Source organism: Artemia franciscana, chromosome 11, assembly GCF_032884065.1.
Source record: "Artemia franciscana chromosome 11, ASM3288406v1, whole genome shotgun sequence".
NCBI lineage: Eukaryota > Metazoa > Arthropoda > Branchiopoda > Anostraca > Artemiidae > Artemia > Artemia franciscana.
The window spans coordinates 16,712,798-16,733,274 of NC_088873.1; the positions used below are offsets into that span (position 1 = coordinate 16,712,798).

Genomic DNA, 20,477 nt, shown 5'->3' on the forward strand with positions numbered 1-20,477 from the left:
TCCCTTGGTAAGCTCGTCCTTCATGTTTATGACGAAATTAAAAAACGAGGTTTACAAAATGAAAGTAAAGGACAACATAAAAATGACAACATAAATTATATTGTATCTGAGAGGGCTGCCACCCCCTTGACTCTGTTCTTTACGCTCAAGTATGATCTTTTTTAATACTCCACGAATAAGTATTCGAACACAAAAGCACTGCTACAAAATTTATTGTTTGTTTTCTCTTATATCCCAGAACTTCTAAAAGACAAGGGCATTTTGGGGCTTTTTTTCAAAATAAAACAGGAATTTCTTTTACAAACTGTTATTTACGGAATAAGAAGGAAGCTTTTATACCCCTCTCAGAGCACCCATACACTTTAGCGGTGAAACTAAAATACTTTTTGAGGCTTTAGGTACATCTTCTTTCCCATAAAAGAAATCACTCTTAATGCAAGTATCCGATACTTTATAACTGTTAGTTTTATGGGACGAAGAGTCTATTACAACGGTTCAATTTTTGTGTTGCTTGTATGTTTAGGGATAAATGTAACACCGTTTGCTAGCATGGCCTTTGAGGCTGGAAGACCATATCAATACCCTTTCAGTGGTTTTCAAAATTCTTTTTTAAATATCGTCGACCCTTTTCCGGCCAAAATTGATGTTTTCTGGGACTAAAAATTAAAAGTCAGCATTTACTAGAGATACTAAATCCCTTTTTTATAGCCTAAGACTGCTGGTTTGATACAATACCCCGTATACAACCCCCCGAAAACAGTAACAAACAAACACGAATCTGTTGTCAGTCTTCTCCAGAAAAAAATCAATTTCATATTTTTGTAGAGAGTAGCTATATGCCTCTTATGAATATTGAATTTGTGTATATAATTTTCATCGAGATAACCACCCATTTTGGGGTTGTTTCACCCCTTTTTTGGGAATTTATGCGATATTCAAATGCTAGAAGTTCTGAGTAAACTTGAAATTGATGAATGTTTGACATTCAGAATCAGTGTAAACAGCAAATTCGGTTAATATATTTATTGTATGTGCATATAATGCGAACATAATAATAAAAAATTTATTTTTTAGAAGCTCAGTTTCTGTCGATAAATAACACCTTACAAGATATACTGTATCAGTATCTCTTAGTTACAGTTTGTTATTATGGATTGCTTCATTCTGGTTTCTTGAATGCGAGGGTGGTTGTCACTTCCCCTTACCCCCTCAAACTTCCTTTTTTTTAAGCTTCAATTTTGTTATACGTGTAGCAAAACTTTGAGAATAAGGATCACCTCTGAAATACTGTCCCCATTGAAATATTTGTCGGAGGGGGAGGTTGTCTGTTGCGTAAATAGTGAATATTTAAGGTCATCAGTTTTAGTATTTTCAATTGAAGTTATTTGAACGAATTGTTTTGAAAGAGAATGTACCTCAACTTCCCCCCTTCTATGCAAGTAAGCATATGAATATTATGTTTGAAGATACATTTAAATTATATCTGGAATGATTGAACAGCTATCGTACTGAAGTACACATATGAAAGGCTTAGTCCACAAATAACTCCCGGTGAAAAGGGGCCGTTTGGGGGTTAATTCTCAGAACTACTTCCCCCTAATCTTTGAACGAGTCAGGTATCACTCATGGTTTCAAAATTTGGACCATAAAATTTAATTTTTGAGCTTCAGGGATCCCTCTCCCCCACCCAAAATAGTATCACTGATCTTTCTTGGCAGTAGTTGATTTGTAACTACACACCTTTCTACCTTGTATAACTTTATGAAACTCATATGAATTAATTTGCTTAAGCAAAGAGTAAATCCATAACTTTATTAACCTATTATTTCGTAGGGATTGCGCGTAATTCTATGAACTAACGCACCATCACATGGCAATGCGGCCTCTGAAACTAGTAATCTGAATAGATAGCTTTTCGATTCAAAATCCATTGGCAATCTCAGAATTTTAACTCGATGTCAATTTCGGTCTCTGCGGGCCAAAGTAATTTCTTTGCGCCAAAAATGGTGAAACTCCCGCTTTCCTGTGATTTGATCTGTTTTGATAATTAAAAAGGGTACCAAAACTGTTCATTATCATGGAATGATCCCTTCCTCGAAATTCTAGGGTTACTGGCTCAATATGATATGGTCAACGGTTAAATCTAATTCAAGAACAAAGGCGAGCCTACTAGAATTAAAACATATGTTTTGAGTGAGCATTCTATTTTTTCTCTATGTGCATTCCCTTAAACAAAAAACTGAATTGTCTTGATACGTTACACTTTTCTAGTTTGTCTTGGGGACTTAAGTTTTCGAATCATAATGGTCTTGGGTTTATTTATCTTGTTTTAGGCCTCAATATGCACTTCTTGATGAATGTACAAGTGCTGTTAGTATTGATGTTGAAACAAAAATGTATCAACAAGCAATAGAGAGCGGAATAACTTTGATGACTATCACGCATAGGCCTTCATTGTGGTAAGTTTCTTAGTAATTTAAGTTAAATATTTGTTGTTCTAGAAAACATAATTAAGCTCTAACATTTCATGAATAGTTTACTAAGTACAGCACTTTATCTTAGATCAACTTTATCACTTTATTTGATCTTCAAATTCAGATTTTCATTTTAAATATTTTGCTTGAAATCTATAATTTGAACTCCTTGAGGTTTTTTTTTTTCATGAATAACTTAAACTAGAGTTATTCTTTTTAAACTTACGTCTCTATGTTTTTTTATATTGAATATTGAAAATTAAATAATCCGATAGCTATTTTCCTAATCTTTTTCCCCCTTGAATTATTCTGATTTTTCGCTTACGATTCCTTTTGAAGTCTCCGTTAGTTTTTCTTATATAGCTTATTAGTGTTATGCTTAATATTGTTTATTTTCCTTTAAAATTATTCATTGGTCAAAGTATTTATTTTTAAATTGGTTCTAATTATTCTTAAGTGAATTAGCTATTTATTTAGTTCAAGTTTAAGTTAATTAGGTTTGTTTAAGTTGAATTAGTTTAAGATGGTTTTTCAATTGTTTTCAGTATTTATTTTAATTTAAACGTACTGGTGCTAATAAGTCCTAAGGTCCAGTACTATCCTAGAAGAAATATGTTGTCAACTCATAGTCTCTATAAACCAACCTATCTCCCAGATTTTATCCCTCAAAAAAAAAAAAAAAAAAAAAAAAAAAAAAAAAAAAAAAAAAAATAGACCGCACTGCCTTTCCATTTACAATTCAAACTAAAATATGTTTTAAACGGATAAAATACTGTATTAACATAGTAAAAAATCATAAATTTTTTTTAAACACATAAAATAATAAAAGTCTGATTATTTGGCTTCACATCCTTCACATTTCCTTTATCAAGGAAAAAACCGAAAAAACTAAGCCTAAAGAAAACATGTAACAAACGCTACAAAAAAAAAACGAATGTGAGTTTTTCTCTCTTTCGTTTTTTTTTTTGTATAGCGCCTGTTGCCTTTTTATTTATATGTTTTGTGGTAGATTATTATTTTCCAGTTTATAATGGATTTGAGATATTGCGCCTAAACATTTGGACTTGTTATTATTAGTTTTATATTAGAAAGTTTTTTGTATTACTTTTCACTTTTTTTTAATTCCCCTTTTTAATATATTTTCGTTCCAACTCCAAAAAATAAGAATTTTTGTCGTGGGAACCTTGGCTAAAGCTGTTTTATTCGAAATATTATTGTCAAGAGCTTTGAAATGAAAAACTTAAATATGTTATGCTTAAAAGATGGCAGTTAAGTTTAAGGGAGGCTTTTTTTTTATAGGAATTGTATTCTCTAGAAAATATTTAAGCCACTAGAAAAAGAATCTTTTTTTAACGAATACATGCTAAATGAAACATTCGATTTTTACAATCTCTTATTATGTTTTAACCAAGTGTATAAAAGACCTAAGAAGCCACTTATGAGGAAGCTGCAAGTCCATTTGAAACCCGTACATGTATATTCCAGGAAGTTGTTTATTTGTTTAAAATAATGTCATTTCATTTTCATTTCCGAAAATATTTTCTTTTCCCTTCATAATAAAAAACATGTGAATTTCATCAAAAATTTTATTTTCACTCTCAAATTTTTTTTTTTATGAAATTTCTAAATAAGGACTAATGGCGAAATTATTGTTCAATTTTGGAGCCAGAGCCATCCACGGAAAACTAGAAATGTACAATTGCACACTGAAAGTCTTGAATTTACATAATTAAGCAGCCAATGACGACTGCATTGTTTCTGTTTGACGAAAAAAAATTCTTGCTTTCATCAAATGTTGGGGGAAGGAGGACTATAAAGGAATTTCTTCCCCATACTTTCTACGAACAATTACATTCGATCATGACATGCAAAAAGAGGACTCAGAAAATATAAAGATCATCTGTAAGTTTGCTGGAGATCAATTTTTATTATTAAGTGTGTCAATTGTTGGCCTAATTAATTCATCATTTTTTATGCTCATTAATGTTTACTATATTTAATGGAAGGTCCATAATAGAAGCATCCTGACTAGACTTGAAGCTGAGTTATAAAGGAATGAAAATCGCGTAGAGATGACTGATACAAAACTGAAGAACGACTGTAAATTTAATGAGTTTTTTTCTTCGCCTTGTTTTTTTAAAAATTGATATTTTGACTCTCTCGATAAAATACAGTTCTTAAGTTAAATTTCTTTTAATTGTTTTAGCTACTGAAAATGCGTGCTCCGACTAATCTGTTCCCTCAAAATATTAGTTTAAAATAATTTTTTTTGGAATCGGTGTAAAAATGAAGGTGTAAAATCGGTCAAGTTGATAGTTTTGGTTAGCTGGGTAGTATTATTACTAAAGATGTCGGATGCCAATGAAGATGTAAAAAGTAGAATAGTCATGGTTCGGGATGTTTTAACGCATTGAAAAGGTTTCTACGAAAACGAAGATAAGAATTTTCCCCATAAAGAGTGTGAAGAAATCACAAGAAAGAATGTAAATTAAATTAGAACTTCATGGGATGGGGTAGAGAGTGACGTTTTGAGGGGATAGGGATGGAGGAGGAGCGTGCGGAGCTCTGTTGGCATCAGATGGATAGACACTGCAGTGACTTGCTATTATTAGTAGTATAGCTTCATTATGTATTTTCCATATTTCTTTTTTTTTGGGGGGGAGGGGGGCTTGATATTTATCAATCAGCCTTATTTATCCACAGTTCAAATTAATGTTTAACAACTGCAGTCTTTATTATTTTTGTGTGTAGAGCAGTTTATGGTAGTGAGCTGTAAGTAAAGAGCGAATTGTCCAGTAGTAACGGAAGCTCTATAGAAAGGTATTATGACAGCAATACATACTTAGAAAGAACTGGCTTCCTAGGTGACTCCCTGGTGACTGCAATAAGTAAAGCAAATTAACTTTAAAGTCAGCCATCCAAATGTATTAGCCAGAGGAAACGCACCTAACATTAGAAATGATTTAGGTGGAAATAATTGCATAAAGTTCAAAATATCAGAGAACCTCATTGTAATCAATACTCTATCTAAGAAAATGTAAATATTTTTATTTCATATAGTCACCGAATCGTATTTATTTGTTCGATAGTTTTTTTTTTTTTTTTTTTTTTTTTTTTTTTTTTTTTTTTTTTTAGTCTCAATTTCTAGGAGTTGATTACGTCATACCAATGGTCCTAGAATTCAAATAAAAGGGCTCATTAGATCTAGATCATAAGTTTTAATGTCCTATTTCAGTAATAAAACACATTACACCATAGGAAGGTAGTGTTTTTCGCTTAAACTTCTGAGGTTCCTATTAAATTTCGAATTATCAACAAGATTTTTATTCAGCTTCTCAGTTTTAGAGACTATAAGGCTGTTTGGTGGTATATTCGTTCACAATGAAACATAAAGTCTTCCACACAAAATGAACGGTAAATTACATAACACGTTAACGCTTCATTTAAACAAACTGATTTAAATGGGTTTCATAAAATTATGTAAAGTAGTTTATAGTTGGCCATCACCTCTTAGGAAGATAAATTAGAAGGTCATTCTAAGAGGGGAGTAGGGTCAATATAGCCTCAAAAAGTGTATTTTAAAGCCTCAGATTATCTAACTCTTGAGAAACTGTCCAAATAAATATGAAGGAAAGGTCTCTTTAAGATTCCTTTTTCCTAAGGGCTATTTTTGGACTAAGCCTTTAATATGGGTGCGTCGAGATGACGACTCTTCTCTCATTCAAAACAAAATTAAAGGTCTCTTTAAGATTCCTTTTTCCTAAGGGATATTTTTGGACTAAGCCTTTAATATGGGTGCGTCGAGATGACGACTCTTCTCTCATTCTAGATATAATGACGTATCAAAGATCACATTCACATGCTTACTTGCACAGAAGGCGGGGATGAAGAGTAAGGTCTTGTGAAATAAGTATGTTCAAAAAAATCCCATTGAAAATCGTTAAAATGTTGGCATATTCATTTCGGTATTTCTAATCTTTCTCTACCTATTAAAAAAGTTTTAAGGGTTGTTTTTTCAGGATTTTTTTTTGTAGTTCTTCGGCCCTTATTCTGGTACTGTTTGTGAGGAGACAGTTTTTATTGCTTTTTTTCCTTCTATTTTTGGTTGCATTACCCTATTGACTTAAGGAACTAAGGTTTTAGCCTATCAGGGAAAAGGCTAAGGCTACGGCCCTATTTAAAGCCCATTTTTGGGGAGAAAGGACTGCTCTCCGAAATGATTTTTTGTACATTAGGTTTTCTTTTAGCCCTCTTGCAGGTTCTTCTTGCGCATTAGGCTCTTTTATGGGTGTAAGTTTCCAACATATCAGCGACAAAAAGGTGGCTCAACCCATTTCTATATTTTCCAACACATCCCCTGCCCAAAACGAAATATGTGTTACCCCTCTAATAAATAATTGGCAACTCGTTTTTTTTTTGTTTTTTTTTACTGCTGCATCCCCTCCTTGCTCCTGGGATCTGAGAGCTATATTATCGCTGTAGGTATACATGTATTGGACTTTCTGACTATCCTCAGCAAAATAGCTATCTCAAAATTTTTATTCCACGTCCTGGTTACGGCTATCGGGCAGGGACGCATATCATAAAAGGTGTTGGGCGTGGCCTCTATTCACTTGCGCCTACTGAAATTTCAGTTCCAGTTAAATAATTCTTTTCCCAAGTTTCTACGACCACCCAACATTAAATAAGCTCGTGGTTTGCCATCACAAAACCTATATCTGAAAAATTAACACTTATTTATATCAGTTGCAGCCTTGGAAGATAGCAAAAAAAAGGCCTTTGTCAGCCGGTATTCATAATTTTCCCTGGAGGGAGGCCTCTGACCAGCACATGGTAGGAATGTTGCAGGTCAATGCCAAAGAGGCTGCAATCCAAAACTAGATGATATTTTCACGATCATACGTTAGCTATTATTTAATGTATAAGTTTCGTGTATAAAACTATCTGGTATGTATAGAATTGCTAATCTAATAGTGTATAAATAATATACTATTTATCTATAGGAAATTTCATACTCATGTATTACAATTTGATGGTGAAGGGGGGTGGAGCTTGGAACCATTAGACGCCAATACCCGACTTACCCTCAAGGAAGAAATGAGCAAACTTGAACAGCAGCTGGCAGTTGTCCCACAGGTCGAAAATAGGTTAAAGGTAAGTCTGTTTTTGAATTCTTTTTCTTTACCAGCCTTCAGTACTTTTCCCAAGGAAATGGGTGAGATGGAGAGACTGGAGTAATGTGATTTGGTCATTTCAGTATACTAGCGTATTTAGTGGAGACGGATTATTTTCTTTACCATGTTTAGTTTAGTATTTCGTGTTCCCGTCTGAGTAAACCTGGCTTTCAGGTAACCATTATATTAGTGGAGCCATGTATTGAACAGAAATCAGATATATTTATTGCATGCGATTTTTAAGATATTTGTAAGCAAGGTATGTCATTAAGGGATAAGGTCACCTTACTCCTCGACTTCCTTTCTGGGCCTAAAAGATCATGTTTTAAGAAAATAGTTTTCATTAATCATGTTGAGCTCCAGCTTCAAGGGCATACTACCAATTTGAAAAGGAATGCAATATCGACTTCTTTGAAGTTCCGACTCTTTAACTCTCCAATAATTTTGACTGCTCTATACTCAAAGATAACTTGGTCAATAAAGGTTGATGATGAGCGAATAATCTTCTTATTGGGAACGAAATGACTTAGCCGCTTTGCAGGAATTACCTAATTCTATTCTATGTAAAACAAAAATCTTGTTAAAGTCATCTGCTGCTCCTGAGCCATCATGGATAAGATCAAAAATCAGTAGTGCCACTGGCTAGCCCATTCTACCAATGACAGCCAACCAGCTGCCAAATATTATCTTCGAGGGACAAATACCCGGAATTATACCCCTAAGGGTGATATCGTAAAAGATGGACTGAAAGTTTCTAGACCTATAGCCTCCACCACCTACTACATTAAATGTATTGAATTAACAGAAGAAGCCTTAGCTCCAATACAGATACAAAGGTTGAACGGGACTTCAGTCAAGTAAGCTAAGCTTTATTAATGAGCATTTTAATGAAGGAACCTTCGATTACAAATTAGAGAAATAGTATTTGACACATGATTTTGGATTATTTGTAAGTGAGGTATGCCTCCTCTATTCAGGAGTGATATTGATTGGATTCTTGAGATTTTTAATGTAGGAAAATTTCAAATATGAAAAATTTACACGTGACTGTGTATCTTTGGTGGTATGGATGAAAAATATGTATGTATCAGTAAACTGTTCTGCAAACACCTCAAAACACACTCAATTATTGTTGGGTGTCATGGGACAACCATTTGATAAAAAATTTAAGTTTTCGTTTTAGTTTTTAATGTCGTTTTTTACTTTCAGTTTAAAAAACTTGTTTTTTTATTTATTTAATAGGAATAAACAGAGATTGGAGTGCAAGCAGCCCTCCTCTCAAACCCATTCATTTTCCAAACGCAACAAGTCAAAATTTTTAGACAGCTATTTTGTTCAGCATAGTAGAACGATCCAGCAACTATTTCCTTAGTTGCTGGGTATGCCAACCCCCCACAATCGTGTAGTTGGCCCATTGTGCTTTAAAACTAAATGTTGCTTGAAACTAAATCAAAAGGCGTTGTGCTTATGGTTGCCAAGAAGACACCTCAGTAATGTATCGAGAACTACTAGGAGTATTAAATGAAAACTTATGGAGCTAATACTATTACTACTTCTGCTCTTACAATTTAAAAAAAAGACGTAAGTGTATCATGCTTGTCAAAGAGCATCGACAAAATCTTTTGGGATTGATATTGTTCTGTTTTTTTAGGTCAACTTCAGGAGTTATAAAATCAAATTAAAAGATACTGTTTGTGTCAGGATTAAAAATTGTTGAAAAAGTTTCTCCAACATACAAATAGTAACCTAAACTAGGGATTCTTATAGAAAAAAAAATGAAAAGATATAAAATATTTTTTTTTATGATAAAGACTATGTTAATAAAAAACGAATAGAAATTAATTTTAAAAACTTTTTCCACAAAACAAGTTTTTCAAAGAAAAATAAAGAGCTCCATTAAGTCAAAAATGAGTGGAAATAATGTCAAACAATCTTCCAAGCGTAAAACTACCATACATCACTATCAATAAATAAATGAAACTCAAAAAGGAACAAAAGTTTCTAAGAACTTTTCAATGCCTTTTCAAGACCAGAATGTAATTTCCACTTTACTGAAAACAAAATATGTTTTCGTGCTTTCACTTTTAGTTACTTTCATCAATAAAAAATTTCCAAACCCTTAAGGAATAAAATAACGGTATATGTCAATTAAACTGATAATCCACGGTCATTCGCTTTTTTTTTCTTTCAGTAAAACGCAAATTATGTTCTGGTTTTGAGTTTTATCAGCCGTACTAATGTTAATTTCTGCTCGTTCTGAGTTTGACTCGACTATTTATTGTAATTTCTGTTCGTTTTGTGTTTCATTTATTTATTCATAGTGATTTGTGGTAGTTTCATGCTTGGTAGATTGTTTGACTTTATTTCCGCTCATTTTTGGCTTAATGGAGCTCTTTACTTTTCTTTGAAAAACTTGTTTTGTGGAAAAAGTTTTTTTTTAAATAATCAATAATAAGAACATATTCTGGTTCATCACTGCAGTGGATATTAGCTTCTGTTGGTTCTCCTTCTCCTCGCTATTATGACTAGTTATAATTTATCATGAAGCCAGCGTTATCTTGTGTTGTTAAGATGGATTTGATCTGTTGGACTACAAATCTGGTCGTATAGCATTGAAAATAATGTTCTTGTCATACCATTTGATCATAAATGATAAATAAACAAGGAATGGTCAATTCTTTATTTTTTATTCTGAATACTGATGACAATGAAAAGAAATAGGAAGATTAATCCAAAATAGATGTTAATTTCTAATAGGATTTCGTAGTTAGGTTTGTCTGATGATCGGCATAAAAATGATTTACTTTTTTGTGAGTTTCACAAGGAGCGTTGATGAATTCAAGTACGCTTTATTTACTCTTTGTATGAAGTCGCTTTGTTGTTTTCAGACAATTGATTGGTTGGGAGCCACAAACATTTACAAATTATAAATTAACGTGTATATTAGGGCCCTAGAGGAGCATTTTTCCCTTCTTGTGAAGCATGGACCTGACTTTTGCAAGGTAAAAAAAAAACATAATTCCCATGAACAACAGCTGAATATTTTTCTTGACTTTTCTTTTCTTTTTTCAGGAGCTGCATCAATTGCTGAACACCAAGGATATGAAGAGAATTAAGAATGGAGATATTTCTGATTGATAAACTTTTTTCAACTGTGATTTTTTTGGAAAGTAGTGATCTCGGTGTTTAGTGAATTATTGAACTGTGGGATATTTGCAACACGTTCAAAAACGATAGAAACATTTCATATACAGTTTCATGTAGACGTCTTTAGCAAGTGACGTCTGGTATTTTGACTTGTTTATCTAAGGAAGCTGTTTGAGCTTCATGACGAATTCTTTGTTTGATGGAGCCCTCATAGCTTACACTCGCAGCTTCTTTTTTTCCATCAGTTTTTAGTTACAATAATCATTAAAATAGTATTATCATTTCTACTGCATCATCTGACATTAATGTAACCTCACCAATTGATTATTATTTTAAGAATTAACGACGCTTCTTGACTACTAAGGTCCCTGCGTCGGCCCTGCAGTGCATTCCTGCAGCGTGATTCGATCTCTGGGTCCCGTATTACCAAGCTAAGGTCAAATCCACTGCGCCACCACAGGACAACCTCACCAATTGATCCTTGCTTACCAAGTATTTTGAAAAAAGGTTTAAAATCTTCATCAAATATTATAACGTTAAATAGAACAGACATGTGCTTTAGAAATTTGTTTCGGGAACAACTTCAAAGAAGAGTTAAGAGTGAACGAGTTATATTGAGCATAATAAAAGTAGTATTTCTAATAAAAGCAATTAATACATAAAATGGGAAGTATCTCTACAAAAAAGAAAGACGGGTGAATCTCTTCGGGCTTGGACTGTCAAAGGTAAAAATTCTAAAAGGATTCTTTTTGGATATTGCCTCTTTTGGTCTCAGTAATAAAGCTAATAAAGTCAAAAACTGAAACTTTTCTTTTGAAATTGCACGCCACTGAGCTAACAATTTAAAATTGAACCATATACTTATGGAATAGTAAATATGTGCAGTGTTTATATGCAGTGACAAGTTTGCTGGTTCAAGGCCGTGAATAATACACCATAAACAAGAAACAACTAAATTGATTGGTTAAATTTTGCCATCAACAAGGAATTGATTTGTTCGTTTGCAAGACATACTAATAAGTTGTTTAACTAGATAAATTAATTTCAAATTGTATAGACTATTCTCTGTTTCAAAAGCCAAATTCCGACCGTTTATTTTTAAAGCTCATTTTTTTTATTTGTTTTCTTTTTTTATTAAGAATCGGGAGGGGGGAAATGAAACAACAGAAATTGATGCGCTTTGGCTGTCTTATCTGGTAAGCTAAAAATTACAGTTTCGTACTTATTGGAAAGTTGTGAGATTCATACTTGTTTTTTCCGTGACAGTGAATTCAATTCGATATAAAAAAAAGAATATTCCTGTTCTTCTTCTTAAAGCCTATTTTGAACTCCGCAATTTTTCAACTGAAAAGTGATCTAATAACGCAAATTGCCTTGTCGTAAACTATTCTGTCTTCAAAGTTATATCAGTAGTATTAAGGCAAACAGCCAGTTTAATAGGAATGGGATTATGGAGTAATAAAAAAGAGAAAAAAACTTAAGTATCATTCTTTTTTATAAGAGTTTATTTAAAGATCCACCCAATCTAAACTGGAAACAACTCTGAAAATTCAATGAATAGAAATTCCTAAGTGTAGTGAAGTTAGCATTTTGTTTGAATAGTATTAAGTCCAAAAGAGGTCACTTGAGATTGTTACCAAACTTCTTATTAACACTGTGAACATTCGAAAGTGAAGTGAATGAAACTTTAAGGAACTGATCTAGAATCTAAAATATGCCACTGGAAGCTCTTTCGAAGAATCTACCTTTATGCTTTACCCCTCTAAATGCTGCTTGCCTTTGAATCCGGATAACCTTTGTGGTATGAAGGTGAAACTTCTGGAAATGTACATTTATCACCAGTTCACCCGGTTTAACCATTTAGACTCCATTTTTAGCCCAAGAAATCATGTGTACAATCTAAAAGGAGTGGGGCAATATTTTATTATGGCTGTATCGTTGGGATATAAGACGGTGGTGGGATTGTATTTTTCTTCATTCTTTTGCCACCAAACAATAACTTCTATGTTCGCCATTCAAGTTTTTGTCAGTATGTTTTTAGTTGGAAGGTGTAGAAAGCATTTCAGCCACAATAACTTTGTACTGAAATAATTGTGACATTTGAAAGTGAGAAAATTAACCACAAAAATCAAGTATCTAGACAACATATTTGGCTTACCGCTGTGCTAATGTGTGGAGATGAGGGTGATTCAATTCATTCTTGGTATTACTCTAAGGACTTAAAATGATCAAGGGGGAATTGCTTCTGAGGTGGTTTGAAACGGAATTAAGATACTATTTATATATTATGACAAAAATTGTTTGTGGATAAAAAAAAGTTGGAGAGGATAATGGGGATAGGTATTGCCCATAGATACCATTTTTCTTGAATCTTTTGTTCATTACCTTGGAGTTAAGGGTGTGTTTTTGTTTTTCTATATAAACTGTAGAGCATAATATATTAACCATATCCCATAAAAGCTTTTGGTGCTGATAAATTAGTATCATATATTCTCTCCTTCACAACAGTTTTAAGGGATTTCAAACTCATTTTTAATCCGTCAAATTTTATTTCAGAATACATGAAAACATAATTAATTATTTATAGTAAAAAAATGTTTTACTTAAATTAGAGGTTCTTACTCAAGATTAACTAGAAAGCTTCTTACGCAAGATCAATTTGACATTTAAGTAACTATAAAAACAAAATAGAAGAGCATTTTGAAAATCTATGCTTGTTACTTTAAATCGTTTTAGCTTCAATCTGTCATAAATTTTTTGTATCAAAGTGCAGGTAACAAAATTTATTTCTGCACTCTCATGTATTTTTCATTACCATGTGAAAATCATTAGAAAGTTATTATAATTATTTTTTTTTCGTATTAATTAAAACCCGATTTATTATTCCACAGTAAAATTACAGGGATGTGTACCTCTTGAACCTCGTTTTGGTCGCACTATAGTGCTTGTGATACTTGTGTCTTGTGTATAAATGTGGTGGTGTTGGTACTTTTTAGTTCTTATAGGAGATTTCACAGTGCCAAAAATTTAGTTTTCTTTAGTTTCTATTTTCCAGGATCCGTTTTTTTCCTCAATGTTGGAAATAGTTGTGGTCTCCAAGAGGTAAACGGTAGTTCTCAAGGGGTAATATCCGTTTTAAGTTCTGAAGATCCAATTTTATTCAGTTTCCATTGTTTGGATAGCTGTTTTCTAATGTTGGAAATTGCTATTTGTGTCAGCATAAACTCCCGCAGTAGATACAATTAATTGTAAATTTAGGATTAAATTTGAAATACAATTAGAATTGTTATTCATATTTCTGTTGTTCTTCGTAAAATTTATTCTGTTAAATTCTTTCAATTGTTATGTGCATAACTTCGGTTATTTGCCTTATGTCAGTACTCTAAAAAGATTGCTATGGATGGTCTGCAAGTCACATTTTACTTAATTACTTTAAATTTATTTAGGAAATGCAGCTAAATAAAGCAGACATATGTTAAATATTTTCTTTATGGGTAATTAACTGTGAACGCATGACTACCTTATCGTCTTATAAAACCATTAGCATATAAAACATTTATAAATGTTGCTAATTTTTCGGAGATAGTGGAATGGACAAAGCTTAGCTGTTTTAGAAAAATAATTCTTTCCTATCTTTTTCTATGGATTTGTTTTGCTTCTTTTTTTATTTTACTATATGTCTTATTCAATTTTAATTTAAGAGTTAAAAAAATAATGTAGATTCTATGAGAATCTTTCATTAATTTTCAACTTTAAGCTTACTTTCAACTTGATTTTTCGTTTCAGTTGTATTTTTTTTTTAGTCTATTGGTCCTTTCCTGGCTAGTATGTACTAATATCTGCGTCCAGTTGCGTTTGAAAAAAAAATCTGAGACGATCCTAACTAATAATTATTGGAGGGAAAGGATTAAAATATCGTTGTCAAATGTGACCAAGTCGTTGACTGCTTTTTGTGTTTCGTCACAAGTCAACTCCCAACTATTTTCAATGAAATTTTCAAGTTAGTTTTGATGTTATTCTAAATTTTCGTTCGAATAAAAAAAGATGAAAATAAACCATTTCAAGCAGTTTTCAATGTAAGATTCTAAAATATTGTGAGATTTTTAATGATCTATGTAGCTAAATGGCTTCATTTCTAGCTTTTAAGAAGAAAAAACTTGGTTGATAATCACAGTGTTAAAAATTGACTTTTGCCCAGATAATTTCCCCAAAGGAAAACAATTTTTCTTAAACATTTTATTAATGCGAACATTTGATTGCGCCTAAAGTCTATTAATATTTTGTATTTTGCTTTCAAGCTATGTTCAATTCAGTTTTGACGTAATATTGTCTGAACTTTGAATTAAATTCTGTAGTTCGTTAAAAAAAACATGGATTGTAATTAAATTGTAATTCTAGATAAATCTAAATTTTAGTTTGTGTTTGTTTTCATTTCTTGGCTTATTTTGTTCCCTTCAGTTGTACAAGAATTATTTGTTCATGGGTAAGCGTTTTTTTTTTCTAGATCAGATTCTTGAACTGTAACTTTTGAATACTTTCTGTATATCCAGGTTCATCGAATTGTTTGTTGTTTAGATATTTGAAAGATATCCTCGCTTCCATTTCGGGGGCTTAATTTGCTATGGTGCAAGGGGGTCAACTGCCCCTCCCAGACGTCGGTTTGCCCCCAGACCCCAGTTTACCCCCCAGCTGAAGTTAGTTTCTTCCAAGATCTTGTCACAACTAAGATAAAACTGAATCATTCAAGCATCAACAGAAACAGATCGTTTTTTTTTCAGTATATATTTACCTTTATAGTACTATAAAGTACCAAACTACCTTTATAATACTAAATATTTCCTTAATGTTACCAAATCGCTTATTTTTTAGTTTTTAGTCATTTTCACTTGATTTGGAAAAATTAGTTCCAACTTCGCCCCCTCCCCAGGATTTGGACGAAATTACGCCACTTCTCTATTTTATTAATAAGATTACGCAATTGCGTCCAAGTCCTGAGCCATCAATTTATTTTTGTTATTGTCTGTTGTGCCTAGCGCAGCATGAAAGGTATATTTCACATTCTATCATTTTTAAGTACCTGGGTTATTGACAAAATGCTGATATTTTCTAGTATGAAAGTGTCGTTCCTAAGTTAAGGCGCACGCGCGAAGGTACTCAGTCTTTTATATCATTTTGGGTAATTTTTTAGACCCGTCTCATTCGGGTCTTTGGGTTCTTCTTTGTGAATCTGATTCTAATTACTGAATACCGAGAATGTATTTGTAACTCAAAGAAGAAGGGGTTTTGGATTATTTTGACTCACGAGGGAAGTCGAATTGTCATACGAGTTTATTCTTAAGAAAATGCCGTATTTCGCTGTTAGTTTTTCCTTAAGTACAGACAGAATAAAGACATCTAAAAAAGATACTAAGTTAATTCATTCTTGCTGTACAAAGCTAAGCTTATTATCAGGTAATCTAAACCCACACCGTCTATAGGAATAAGCTCCAACGAAAGCCCTGTTTTAATTGGTATGGTTTCTAGTGTTAATTTGGCATTAATAGTAAAAAAATTTCTTCACTTTGGAGATGAACATGAATAAGGCTAATAAAGGTAATAAGGAAAGTAAAACACTGTGTTATTGTTCTTATTTTTCTCATTATTGAATCAATTCTCTGTTAAAGGTTAAGAACTCATATCTGTTCCAAAAGAGAGTTGGGGTTTAGCCTTTTCTAATCTTGGTACATCTGCTATTAAGGAGACCAATAAATGTAGAAAAGGCGAAGTCCCTTCTAATTCTCTTGTACATGAGTTATGACAAAGCAAATTCTGTTCTTCACAGTTTGTGTATTCCTAAGGTGTGAAGATCTTATGACCCTTAATGATCCAGTTAAAACGAGACTTGACAATAAAGGGGGTTTAAATGTCATTAAGGTTACCTTAAAACAGCGCATTGGATATGTGGCTCCTAAAACCGTTTAACTCGTGACATGTTTCTGACGTTGAACCTGTTAACAAAAAGAATAGTATATGTAATAATTCTTTGTTTCAAAGAAAAAAAATATACGTTCTTTTTGAAAAATGGAATATAACAAAGATGAATTTTGGCTTGTTTAAGGATAAAATTCAAACTTCAGAGTAAAAAAATAACTTGCAGATTTGATATTGTATTTTAAATCAGTATCACACTTTATTTACAGGGGGAGAAGGAGTCTGAAAAGTAAAGGAAAATGTTATTTCAATGAACCTAACAGTGCAAAATAACTAATGTGCAGGTGATAGGATAAAAAAATAACTGGATAGGTGAACTTTAAGATGTCCATTCCACCTCAAGTCCATTGTCAATGGATTTGCGTCTTTTACGTTAAACATGGGTATGTGAATGTATTGTTTGAACTTTTTCTTACGGATTATTACTGTACCTTTATTGTATATCACTATATATTGCATCACTATGTGTGTGTCTTATTGCTTTTGTACCTGGGTTTTCTGCTTTGGGCTCAAATTGGTTGAATATTCTTAAATGTATCATCGGATACATTCATAGTTTACCCTCGATGCTCTTAGAACGTATTATGATTAGAATATATGTTAAATGCCTATTTGTTTCAATAAAACTGTATGTAAGCTGTTTTAACTTTCGTTTCCTTTTATGATTACGCTTCGAGAAATAATCACATCAGAGTGTCATGTAGTTTTGTGCTGCGATGAGTTTTCAGTAGTAGTAGTAGTAGTAGTAGTAGTAGTCAGTTGTGACAATAAACAAGGTATGACATTGAAGTAACTCTAATAGCTTCTTTTCTCTACGTGGATCAGTAGCGACAATTGTATTTATTATTATTGGTGGTGGTTTTATTTGTTTTTAGTTTATTGTTTTGTCTTTTATCTTGTGCTGAGGAAGCCTAGTTTGGATACAGGCGAAATATCTCCGTTGTTTTAGTCTTTCCTCTCTACTGGCCGCAGTCTCGTTTGAGGTTTTTTTGTGGAGTTTGTTGTTTATTGCCATGTCTGGCCAGTTCGGCTTAAGAACTTTCATTAGTCAGGTATGATTTCATATTGGAGTATAAAGCGAAGTAGTATGGACATCGTATTAGAATTTCATAAATCTTCACAAGTTTCTGTCTGATTCTAAGATCAAATTCAATACTAGTTAGCTTGAGCTTCATACATTCATAGCTAGAAAGTGTAGTGACGATGCCAAGATTCTTCCGATATCAGGTTGATGTTTTGATTCCATGGTGATTCTTGATACCTTTTCTTATACGGTGTTTTTATGGTCCCATTACAAGCATAGCTTCTTGGGCCTATTAATTGATTTACTTTTGTAATAGTTTTCTTTAGTATTAATAAATTGATTGATTGATTGATGGTATCCATAACAGCTAAGCTGTGTTTACGCTGTGTACGGAATTGTCTATGCTGAGGATCAAGTTAAGTTATGTTAAGTATAAACTATCACGCTTAAACAGGTCGTTTTACACTAGTAGGCTAACGCAAAAGTCTATAATAGCATCAAAACCAGCGTATAAAATCATAAAACTTTTGAATTTATTTTTTAATTTATTATTTATTTATCCAGTAACTATTTTGTTGGTTCTGTGTTGGCTTTTCTGTAACGTAACATAAACTTTCGTAACATAAAAAAAAACTCTGTAAAACTCTGGTCTATTTGGAGCTGCGTAAGTTATAGACAAAACATTTTTCTTATGTAACCTTATGTAAAGCCCGAAGCAATGCTAGTCAAATCCGGATCCAGGATTTTCTTTAGAAACAAATTTTTGGCAATAAAAAAAGAATTAAATATTTTGCTTTTAAGCCCCGTTGTGACAGCACAATCCTGGAATGTCATTTTGACAGCCCAAGGAAGTTAGGATTTTAAGTCTCCCCTCCTTGTTATTGCAAAATCAAGATTTTCGCCTCCCATTTGGCTTTTGTGGTAAAATGAACAGACTTCCTTGATAAACTTAAATTTGATTAATTACTTTTTGGCAGTATGTGTCATTAGTTAAATCTAACAGAGACCACACGAGGTAACTAGTACCTCGTTTCAAACTTGTTTGTAAAAAAGAAACAGTCTTAATAATTAAAAACCTATTAAAAACTAAACTATTAAAAGCCAGTTCCAAAAAAAACCTTTCGTCCCAACCCAAACCACCACTAAGTCAGGGGAGCGCGCGCTCCCCACTTGAAGCCACCACTGATGCTAATAATAAAGCTGGTAGCCAATAAATTTAAGCTATGCCACCCAATAAAGTTGGAAGCAGACATGCTTCTGATTTATCAGTTGTCTATAAATCATTGACTGTTTCCTGGATTAAGGATCGGAAATAATAATAAATAGCCTTTCCAAAAGTTATTCGTGTGCCAGAGTTAAAAAGCGTAATACACGACTTATAACGTATGTGAATGGAACACAAGGCTTTTTGACATTCAATTCTATAACGAGCACGATTTTTATTCCACTATATTCAGCTTCGCAAGCTATATGCATCTTGAAAACAAAATGATAACTTTTAGAGCAGTAATCTTCTTTTTTAATTCTTAGAAAAAATCTTTATAAAATCTGATGTGTCATCTCCTGCTAAGCGGAAAGAATAAGGAACAGCCATTAGAGCTAACCCAATAAGTCGTTCATCCCCAGTTCAGTATTTTAAGTAATTTTTTCATGCTTTTGAGTACACAAACAAGCGTTGAGCCTTGCAAGTCGTAACAATCAAAGTCGCCAATATGCAATGCAAGTACTACCGCTACAGTTGTTGAATAAAGGTAAGATCTTAGAAGATCACAATATACATTCAAAATCTTTTCCTTTTTAAGTACCATAAATGCACTCTGCTCTAACCTCTGTCAATAATATTCTTATATCAAATAAATTTGAGAAATGTTTTAGTTTTGTTAAATTTTCTTCCTTGCAGCAGTAGGGGCTTTAGACCATTTAGTCTGGGGAGGAGGGCGACATATACCAAAGGTATGCCTTTTATATAACAAAATTTAATGTCATAAGGGAGAAAAACGGGGGGGGGGCATCTGCTCGCCTGTCTAGGCGTTGAATCGCCACTGCCTTGCAGTTTTTGCCATTAGTATCTCAATCTCATATAGGCATTGCTTATTTTGAATGAACCTTGTATCAAAATAAGAAATTAGAATATCATTGCAGCGTCATAAAAAAGATCTTTTACAATGCTCTCCAACGAAGGTATGAGGGTTCTCTTTTTTTGCTGCCGGGAAACAGTTATATTAGTGCAAGAATGTTTACTTTTGTGGCTATAGCCCGCTATAATACTCTGAAACAAAAATATAATTTGCTTTACCACCTCTTACAGTTTCCCTTTTTTCGATAATCTTCATATTGATCATTAGATTTGGGGTTAGCTTTCTAAAAGTCCTTTTAGCAAATCCATTGTTTTGTGATTAACCTTATCAAATTCGGTCTCTGCTAGAAGCCCTCGATATACAAAGCGCCGAATTCGAAAACATATTTTAGTTTTTGGCCCTCTCGCGACATTCTAGGACTACTTGGTCGATACGATCACCCCTCCGAAGAAAAAAACAAACACGCACCCGTGATCGGTCTTCTGGCAAAAAATATGATGTTCCACATTTTTGTAGATAAGAGCTTGAAACTTCTACTGTTGGGTTCTCTGATATGCTGAATGCGATGGTGTGATTTTCGTTAAGATTCTATGACTTTTATGGGGTGTTT

General features: G+C 32.9%; 1 protein-coding gene across 2 annotated transcripts in view; it reads left to right on the forward strand.

Moving 5' to 3' along the window:
- LOC136032893 (ATP-binding cassette sub-family D member 2-like) overlaps positions 1 to 18,146 on the forward strand; it is a 63,171-nt gene extending 45,025 nt beyond the window's left edge. For both annotated transcript variants that reach the window (XM_065713327.1, XM_065713328.1), the window contains exons 8-10: positions 2,334 to 2,459; positions 7,478 to 7,628; positions 10,721 to 18,146. In XM_065713327.1, coding sequence (XP_065569399.1) covers positions 2,334 to 2,459; positions 7,478 to 7,628; positions 10,721 to 10,786 — 343 coding nt within the window. In that variant the 3' untranslated portion in view covers positions 10,787 to 18,146. The remainder of the gene's footprint in view (positions 1 to 2,333; positions 2,460 to 7,477; positions 7,629 to 10,720) is intronic.
- The last annotated feature ends 2,331 nt before the right edge of the window (positions 18,147 to 20,477 follow it).